The 10281-nt window shown below is 40.1% G+C and overlaps 1 protein-coding gene across 1 annotated transcript; it reads left to right on the top strand.

Moving 5' to 3' along the window:
* The first annotated feature begins 387 nt into the window (after positions 1-387).
* ednrba (endothelin receptor Ba) lies at positions 388-6842 on the top strand. The gene is made up of 8 exons (XM_029524694.1): positions 388-584; positions 1228-1692; positions 2511-2623; positions 3586-3790; positions 4592-4741; positions 5050-5183; positions 5301-5409; positions 5931-6842. The coding sequence occupies exons 2-8, from the start codon at positions 1279-1281 to the stop codon at positions 6063-6065; spliced, it is 1260 nt and encodes a 419-aa protein (XP_029380554.1). The 5' UTR covers positions 388-584; positions 1228-1278; the 3' UTR covers positions 6066-6842.
* Positions 6843-10281: the final 3439 nt, after the last annotated feature.

Raw genomic sequence — 10281 nt, 5'->3', positions numbered from 1 at the left:
TTTAATAGAATAAATAGAATGGCCATGATCAGTGGTGGTAAATCTATTGATGGTTGAAAGCATTGATAAAATAAGGGCTAAAATACACCAAAAATATAAGGGACTATAAACTCATCACCGAGTATGAGAAGGCACAATAACATCTCACAAACTGATTTCTCATTTAAAAGAAGGGAATTTCATAAATGTTGAATAACTGATTAATGAGCTTCCTCTGAATTGTCTTCCTCTGTCTTCCTCCACCCCCTAGTTTACATAAAAGGAGGAGGGGTTGGAGGACAGGGATCAGCTCAACAGGCTCTTGAGACTGTGATCACTGAGACTCAGGACTTCACAGGACTTAATCATCCTACTAGAGCAACTGACTGGAGATTCTGGATCTCAGATCTGGAGCTTTTTCATTTTGGCAGTATTGACAGAGATGACTGCTGGCGTTGGAGATGACTGGACTGTCACAGCAAGAACAGGAACTGCATCCCTCCACTTTGGGAAATCCTCTCTGTTCTGAAGGCTTTACACTTACTGGGGACATTTGATCTGAGTCGCACAAACATTGGAGACCCTCTACTTCAGTCTGAATACGGGTAAGAAACAATTTCAAGTAAAGCAGCAGGAAACATTTTTATTGGTGAATTTGGGAGTGTATTACAATTATGGTGTTGGGGAACTAGAGCTGATTTCCACAAGGTCAAGTAAATTTTTCAGCTAGCTGACTAAAACCCTGTCTCTTGACTAAAAAACTTCACAACATCTGAACATCATGTAACAGTTATACAGCCTTATACAACCTGCTTGATTACGTACCTGTGTATCTTGAGAGCTGTAACATTAATACTCCCACTGTTAAAAAAACTGCACCTTTATAAGTAAAAGTTATCTTAATATAAAAACAAATAAAACTTTAAATATAGTGCAAAGGAAGGCTGAAATTACAAAGACAGAAAATCAGATTAACCTACTGTAAGCAAAAAGAGATCTTATAATATTTAACCCCTTTTCAGTCCAACTCATTCCAGAATATTTTTTGTTTGGTCCCTGAGTTTAAGATATTTACAGTGTTGCTGAAATTTTTTCAGGGGTTTATACTGAAAAGATACGACATTTGAAAGTCAAAGTTTCATTATAAGTCTGAGAACCCAACATCTCTACTGGACAGAGCAGCTGTTCGAGTTTCATTTCACACATAACAAACCTGTCCAATTTACTTTCTTTTAACTTGTGTTTCAGGTGTAATTCAAAGAGGACTGAATAAAAGCAATATTCATAACAAACTCCAGGATGAAGACTCATTTCCTCGGCTTGGAGTTACTCCTCTTGACGTGCCACATCCTTGTAGCCAGTGGGCAGCTGGAACCAAAGAAACAAGCAACCCGGGACCCTATTGCTGTCACCCAGAAGCCCGGGCTCACAGAGAGAGATGTGCAGCTTCCAGTCAGGTCCAACATCACCATGCCCCGTCGTCGGCTACCTCCCATGTGCACCGGACCAACAGAAATTCGCGACACCTTCAAGTACATTAACACAGTGGTGTCCTGCTTGGTGTTTGTTGTTGGTATTATTGGCAATTCCACTCTTCTAAGGATCATCTATAAGAATAAATGCATGCGGAATGGGCCAAACATCCTGATCGCCAGCCTCGCACTTGGAGACCTGCTTCACATCATTATCGGCATTCCCATTAATGTTTACAAGGTAAATGAAGGTGTAGAATGTGGTGGAGAGAAAGCCTATAATAATATTTTCCTGTTGAACATTATTTTTAATATTTCAGGGAATATAAAACTTAGCTTTTATATAATTTCTGGTTGCTCTCTTATTGTATGTAATGTCCCTCTAAAGTTCACTCATTTAATTGTTTAAGATCATATGCAGATGTTTTGCAGTATATTGCATATTAATCCCTAAACACACACATATGAGCGCACACATATATACACCCCTGACAGAGGGCTTCAGAGCAGTTCTTACATGTTATTACTTTACTGGATCCTGAGCCCTCTATATCCCTTGTGTCTCTGGCCTGTTATTATCTGGTGGTTTAAGCGTGTGAGAGAGAGAGAGAGAGGAAGAGGACCAAAGTATCCGTATATTTGGGTAAGGGGGCAAGCATGTTAAAGCAACGGATCGTGGTCGCATACCAGAGCAGAGACAGGACAGAGACAGTATGGGGTAAAGCATGGCCATATGTGAGTCCAAAAGATATACTCACATTCCAGACGTCCCTCTAAGGCAGACCTAAAAAGTCCCATTCTGTCTACATTCAGCAGAGTTTGTGATATTTTCCTACATGCTACTGCACCTAAGCCAAGGTAATTCTGTGGGTTGCAGTTCAAACACAGGACTCACTGTGTTTGTAACATTAATTTCAAAGGAAGCACAAAAAATTATGCTAACCAAGAAACTGAGGGCCATGAACATATGATGTGAAGCTGGGAGAAACAATGTGGAGCCAAATAATTTGCTTCACTCCTTCACATGGTTCATCTCTGTGTCTCTCTGTCTCTTTGCAGCTCCTCGCAGAAGACTGGCCCTTTGGAGTGACGCTGTGCAAACTGGTGCCTTTTATCCAGAAAGCATCAGTGGGGATCACAGTGTTGAGTCTGTGTGCTTTGAGTATCGACAGGTAAACACTGCCACAAAACAGTGGGGACATTGCTCAGGTTCCTGGACTGACCCTTGGCTCCTCCAGGGAGCGTGAACTCCTAACTGCCCCTGATGCTTTGCTATCAGAGCGTCAATGCGTTTATGTGAATTAGTGAATGACACATGCATTGGTAAAATGCATCATGTGGTCCACTGATTAGAACAGGAAAAGGTCAGAAACATCAGCTATTTGCCAAAGGTAAATTGTAGTACACTCACCCATCCGTTACTGTGACCGCCTAACACTGCTACAGCCACGGAGTATAGAAAGCAGCACTGTCACACTTATCTTTTGACCTCACCTTTGGCCTCCTCAATGTACTTTTAAGTTTGATGATCTCACAATAGACACCTCTCTGCAATGTGACAAACTCTACAGCGAGGTTAGAATGAAAATGAATAATTCAAATTTTGACTAAAAAAAATAAATTTAAAAAAGTGTATTTTTTTCATCTAAATTATTTTCCAACCAACCATACTCAGAATATTGTTTTATGTGGTGCTTTATAGAACTATAGGCTAAATAATGTATCGTACAGTGTTAGTTACAGATCTTGTTCCAGAGTTCAACAGGAAAATGTTTTGGAGAATTAGCTCATTCTGATTCTTTTCAACACAACTCTAACAGCTGTAATTCTGAATCTAACAAACAAAAGACGACTAGTTTAGCTCAGCACAAAGACAACAGGAAATCAGTTAGTTAGGGTCTTTCTAAATGTAATAAATCTACTTACCAACACTTCTAAAGCTCAGTAATCAGCCCGTGTTCATATATTTAATCCATTATACAATAACACCAACTTGGTTGGCTTACAGCTAATAGCAGATCCTAGCTTTGGCGGCTTCTTCATGATACAGATGTGTGGTGGATTGAGCTAGCCTAGCTCTGTACATAATGCTACCTGGTTTGTGGAGTGACTACACTTGTGATGGCTCTGTCAGGTATCGTGCCGTGGCTTCATGGAGCCGTATCAAAGGGATTGGTGTTCCAATGTGGATGGCCACTGAGATAGTGCTCATATGGATATTATCCATCATCCTGGCTGTGCCAGAGGCAATAGCCTTCGACATGATCACCATGGACTACAAAGGAGAACAGCTGAGGATCTGTCTGCTGCACCCCATGCAAAAAACTGACTTTATGAAGGTGAGTAGAGAAAACACAAACCATCAGAGGACTTTAAGTTTCAGACAGTTTCAGTTTAGTTTCATTTGTTTCTTTTTTTTTTTTTCATAATGAATTTGTCCTACTCTGTGATACATTGCTTTTACACACATGTAAATGTCGAGCATATATGTAAGTGGCACTCCTGGGTCAACAGTGACGGTTGAAAGTGAATGTGTAATGCTGGATATTTGGGTATATGAGTTGAGAAACTTCATGGTGGTAAAAGTTGTTACTAGGTCTGGTGAGACATGCTTCACATATTGAACATACAGAAACGTTGGATGTGTTGATACAGCTGCACCTGATGCAAACCTGAACATTCCTAAATCACACATAGAGGTCAAAGCAGATTCGTGACCAGATACACGTCTGCATCTATATCTGGGTTGGGGTTAAAAAGAGTTTACAAATAATGTAGCACTGGCAAAAAAAGAAACAGCAAAAACCTCTCTAGAGTATCCTAAGACTTACTGTTCTCTTGGCTGACATAAAACACACAGAGCTTTTGAATATGTATGTGCATTTGAGTGTCTTCCGTTTGCCTTAAAATAATAGCAAGGAACTATTTCAATTCCACTGAGGTACCTTTGATTAATAGCTTTTTAAAGTAAGTCAATAAAACTGAATCTGAGGCACCCCCCTTGAGTCCCCTACTCTGCTCCCAGTCAGGCAACACCTATACATAATATTTATTTTTGGCATGTTCAGGTTTTAAAGCACCCAAATACAGATTGTTGTGTATATTTGAAAGCTACTCTGTTATTGTCTGTCTCGCTGTAGTTTTATAAATCAGCCAAGGACTGGTGGCTGTTTGGTGCATATTTCTGCTTACCGTTGGCCTGCACTGCTATTTTCTACACCCTGATGACCTGTGAGATGCTGAGGAAGAAGAACGGAGTTCAGATTGCCCTCAGTGATCACCTCAAACAGGTTTGATGATAGCATTCATTTCACCTGGCCAATATGATTAGACTAATGAATAAATAAGCAGTAATAAGTGGTTGAAAATGAACCAAGAAACTAATCAACAAAACTACAGAAATATTTACAGAAAAGTTTTCTCTTTTAAGCACAAACCTTACTGCAATCTGAATGTTTCTGCTTTCAGAAAGAAAAAGTTTCCAATGATAAATAACTCCTTTGCTTTTGCCAGAATTTCACCACAGTTATTTTGATGACAAGGTGTCAAAACAATCTGTTTTCCATAGAATAATTTATGGATGTTTGTGTGTGTTCAGCGGAGGGAGGTCGCGAAGACAGTGTTCTGTCTGGTTCTGGTCTTCGCTCTGTGCTGGCTGCCTCTCCACCTCAGTCGTATCCTGAAACTGACTATCTACGATGAGAAAGACCCAAACCGCTGTGAACTGCTCAGGTATGGCATTTACCAAAAAAATTACATATGGGATAAAATAGACATGACTGTTTAGAGTATGTTTTAAGAGAGCGATCTTCCAGGTTGAAAAATTGATCTGTCTCTGTAATTGTTTAGTTTCTTTTTGGTGTTGGACTACATTGGCATCAACATGGCATCTGTCAACTCCTGTATCAACCCCATCGCCCTCTACATGGTCAGCAAGCGCTTCAAAAGCTGCTTCAGGGTGAGCAACTCAGCTGCAATGTAGGCTACGTGCAAATGTAAAGATTATGTGAATGATTTGTTTGGTTTCTTCGTGAGTATTTAATGACAAGATTAATTCAGCTCTGTTTGCATGTAGTCAATGCCAATTGCTGTCTAATTTAGTTTTTAGTTTTTCAGCCACAAACAGGAGGCCCAGCCTTCTCCGACTCCAGCTAGCTTCTTAAATGACCCAACAGATCTGTAAAGCTTGCTGCACCACCCAATACACCTCATTTTCATACTCCATGCAAAGTGTAGAGACAGGTCTGGTTACATGAAGGGTTATGGCCATTTCTTGGCCATGTGCTGTAATCACGTCTGCCATCCCAGCTAATTGGACGTTAGCTCGTGACGAAAGAAGCAAAAGAGCAGACACCCCAGTAAAAAAATATATGGATTGATCAACAACCCCCCAAAAAAAGGAATGTTCTTATATATTCTCACAGTCTTACCGCTCAGCCTTCAACTTACAGCCTTTTTCACCCATTTTCCCTGCTTTAGTCCTGCCTGTGTTGCTGGTGCTTACCAGCAGAGATGCTGATGGATGACAAGCAGTCGTGTATGAAACTGAAAGTCACAGAACGGCACTCCGACCAGAGCAACTCCCGCCTGACCAACAAATCTACAACAGCCTGACAAGAGGATTGGAAGTAAGAAAAGAAGAGACATTATGACCAGAAAAACAAAACATTGAACTATGGCTAACTGAATGTAAATAAGTTCCCATTCTTGCCTCATCTACATCATCACATGATCATCTCCGCCGTCTCCTAATGACATCCCTTGGCCACTATGGGGCACTGACCCCATCCGAGAAGAAAAAACTTTTGGTGCGCTTCAAAAAGCTTTATTCTTGGATAACGGGTGAGATATGTGAAGCAGGCAGTCTGGTGATATCAAGAGCTGACCTGGGGCACAGTTCAGCACAAGTGTTATGTAAAACTGGCAAATTAGCGACAACTAATCTGGTTTGCAGCCCGGATAACGAATGATACTCTAATGCTACAAATCTGCCAAACAACTTTTATTTTTATTGTATACTGTATATATTATGACATTATTCAAGTGTGATGCTGGGTTATGAATTGTTAGCACACACTACAGAGGCTTGGAAAAAGTACAAAAAAAAATCCCGCTCTTGTTTTTTGGATGCATTTCCTATAAAATATAACTATGTACTGAACATTTCGTATATGTTTTCATTAGTCACAGTGGCGTTTAATGTATTGTTTCTGTTGTTTTCCCACTAGTTACTGAACTACTGAATGTTTAAGGCTGTGCAGCCATTCACCTAATGATTATACTGTTCAATATTGGGCCTGTTCATGAGGCTTTATGTGTTTTGTGATTTTAATTGAGCAGCATTATCTTAAACGGACTTGTGCCTTGGCTGGTATGACAAGAAGTAGAGTTTCTTTTGCAACTAATAAAATATTAAAGGTGATAAATTTGGAACTAGTCAGTAATGTGCATTTCTTTAGAAACGTCACTTTTCTGTCATTACCTGTCCAAACATACATAATTTGAATAATCTCATTGTCTTAGCTTTCTCTGACTATGTGTGTGTGTGTGTGCCCATATGTGCGCTTGTGGTCTTGAATCTAGTGTGACACAAGCAGCATCATGTGATATGTTAACAGAACATTACTGTGATCTTTTTATTTTTCTCCCCACTCCTTCACACACACACACAGCTGACCTGGGAATGTGTCTTCGGGCTAAACCAGTGTCATGCATGTCACATTAGCTGTGAAAGAAGCTCTGTGTCCTGTGATCCTCTCGTCACTCACTTATCTTCCTCTGCTCTCTTTGCTTTGACTTTATTTTTTAGGTCTGTTTTTCCTTGTCTTTTCTTGTAATTTGTTTATTTTGGTCTGGTCTTTCCTCATTCCTTGTTTCCCTACTGTATCTCTCTACATTCCTCCCTCCACTCCACCCCATAGCCCCTCTGCCTCTGTTCTTCCAACATGGTTTTAAACAATTCACTGTGGTTTGACATTAAATCAAACCCACCAGCAGTGTAAACTGCACTTACATTCCTCCAAAACAATCTCCTTTTCTGCTCCCAGAGGAGACAGAACCTATGTGCTTCCTGGTGTATTCTGGCATCTGCCCTCTACTGATAGACTGGCTTGTGCTTTAATATCACAATGACTAAAAGACTCTGCCACAAAATTGAAAAATAAAGTGAAGTCAGTTTTTCACTATCTATGAATCAAAGTGTAAGCAGCTCAGTGGCAACTGAGAATTTTTCCTACGAAAATTATTTAAATTATTTGAAACTAATAATCAGGAAGCATGATGCATAGTTATTTAAGCTGCAGTAATAACAGTTGTATCCAATGACAGAGTTGTGTTAACTGAAAAGACACAGTAGGTTAACCAGGAATATTGTTACTTTTCTCTGCTGCTGAATGTGGTTTCTTGCCAGGAGCAGGTGGTCATGGCAATTTGACACAAGCTTCATCCAGTGTTATGCTTATAAGACCAGAGATTCAACTCACTCTCTGACCAGTACTACTTCTTCAGGGCAGACTGGATGCTACAATGACACAACTGAAAATGGATGTGACAGTTATGCCAAGCTGTAACATGAAATAATAATAAATGTATGAGTCAACCTCAGGGCACTGACCTAGGGAAACAACAGCCAATTAACCAATTCAGTCTTACGAGATACTAGTGATTTGGATCCCTGACTAATTAACTGACATTATCTGACAATCCCTGACATTAACTTAATAACTACAGCCAAAGGGAATTGAAGGTCTACAGAGAAGAGGTTGGAAAAATTCATTTTGTGCAACACTGACTAGATCAGTTGTTGTGTTGTGGAGCGTTGTGTTGTGTTGTGTTTAAGAACATTTGTACAAAGTCACAAATGCACAAGTACTATTCCAATATGGGCTACATACATAGGTATGTATGGTAAACAGTACTGTGCTTCGCTACACTTGTTTAATGCTAGGTTAGCAGTGAAGATTACCCAGTTCTTCGACAAGCAACTGTCCAGAGCCCAGAGCTGCAGGTCTGAGTGGTTGAATTCCTCCTTAGTTCCTTGAGTTGGTTGCGTTGCTGGTGTTGCTCTTACGTTAGCAGTTGATGCTAAATCAAGGCTTGTTGGTTGAAGAAGAGGTTCTGTCAAATCTGCTGGCTTTAACTTTATTCACTTTTAGGAATTTTGGGCAGGGCCTCGCACCACTACCATGGAGGACAATGAAGTGTTGTGGTGGAGGTCACGGCCAACAGAGACCTCCGAGCCAGGCCAGCTAATCCAGGAGAGAGGATCAACATGAGGCCTCAGACGATCTAAGCCAAGAGAATGTTCAGGGCCAATAGCCGGCTCAGAGGAGAGGCATCAAGAAAGATGGGAGCTCACAACATTTCTCTTAGACTGGTAAGTGAACAGCTGTTAATGCTAACAAATGGCTATGTGGGAAATGTTTAAAGCTATTAGCTATTACAATTCAATGAGCTATTAGCAATTAGCTTTGTTATTGGTACACAGCTGTGTTTGCATGGACGGTTTATTGTCATTATTGTGTTTGCAAGAAAATCGGTTATAATACTTGGCCAGGGATAGCTGGTTAGCATGCTAACTGCAGAAGAGGAGAAAAAGTGAAAAACAGACAAAAACAAAAAGCATTCTTAAGACCTCTCTATGTGAGCAGAGAAATGGAGTTCCACTCACAGCGCTTCCTCTAGTCTGATAAGTGAACAGATGTAAATGCTAACATTGGCTATGTAGCAAAAAATATCTCCTTTAAAGAATGTTTTTACAGTCTGGGAATAATATATATTTGTTTTATTGTTCAGAGATTAGTGAGACTAGCATAAAAAGGGGTTATAGCTGGCTACAAGGTAAAAATTCTACCTGCTGATTTCCTGTGCTAAACTATGCTAAGCTAACCTGCTGCTGGTCATTACTATAAGTCTTACAGGGAATGAGAGCATCGACAAATGTATTTCACTAAATGACATTACCTTTAAGGGCAAAGAAACAAAGTGTCATGGTTTTGGTTCACGGTCGGGGTTTGAGTTCTTTCTAGTGTGTTCGGTCTGTGTTATCTCTTCCTGTTTTATTTTGAAGTCTGGGTTCTGTCATGTTGCCCGTTGCTTTACTTCCTGGTTGTGCTCTCCTGCCCTAATGTTGTTCACCTGTGTCCTGTTTTCTGTGTCAGATCCTTGTCTCCTGTTTCCTGGATGATGTTGTCTCTCTGTCTCGCTGTGTCCCTGATCACATGTCTCTCTCTGCCTGTGTCTCTCCGCTTGTCTTCCTGTCGAGCCTTCATCTCAGTTCTTTTGTAGTTTATTTTGGTTTTGGTCATTGTCAGTGTCTCAATTCTTTTGTAGTTTTCTTTTTTTTTTTTTTTTTTGTTTTGGTCAGTGTCTGTTATTTTGTAGTTTTGGTTTTGTTAATTAAAAGTGTTTTTTCACACCTACTTGGTTCTCTGGCACCTGCGTTTGGGTCCTCATTCCCATACCACCGCCCTCAACACGCCACCCCGTGACACAAAGGACACAACTGATTTCACTCTTTTACTTCACTTAGAATATTGTAATGATGGAAACAGACAGAACAGAGGTTAAATTGTCAGACTCATCATCACAAAAAATGTATTTTATGATCCTTAGTCATTAAATTTGAGTGAGCTTTAGATGGCTGGGAGATAGATTTTTCTCTTTGTAAAGTTACAAGGAACTCTCATTAGGAAAATAAATGAGCAATATTTCCCAAAGTGACAAACTAATAGTTTGTGCGTAAATACAGGCAAGATTCAGTTTAAGTCATCCATCCATTTGCTCTGCTGCAATTTTATATCTCAACTTCAATGCAATTAGTGGAGGACAT

Source organism: Echeneis naucrates, chromosome 17, assembly GCF_900963305.1.
Source record: "Echeneis naucrates chromosome 17, fEcheNa1.1, whole genome shotgun sequence".
Classification (NCBI taxonomy): Eukaryota; Metazoa; Chordata; class Actinopteri; order Carangiformes; family Echeneidae; genus Echeneis; species Echeneis naucrates.
The sequence above is the reverse complement of the archived record's forward strand: the minus strand, read 5'-3'. Positions and strand labels throughout refer to the sequence as shown.

Coding starts and splice junctions, on each gene's coding strand:
- ednrba (XM_029524694.1), top strand. CDS start 1,279: ATGAAGACTCATTTCCTCGGCTTGGAGTTACTCCTCTTGACGTGCCAC. Junction 4,742..5,049: donor TCAGTGATCACCTCAAACAG/GTTTGATGATAG, acceptor GTGTGTGTTCAG/CGGAGGGAGGTCGCGAAGAC. Junction 5,184..5,300: donor AACCGCTGTGAACTGCTCAG/GTATGGCATTTA, acceptor GTAATTGTTTAG/TTTCTTTTTGGTGTTGGACT.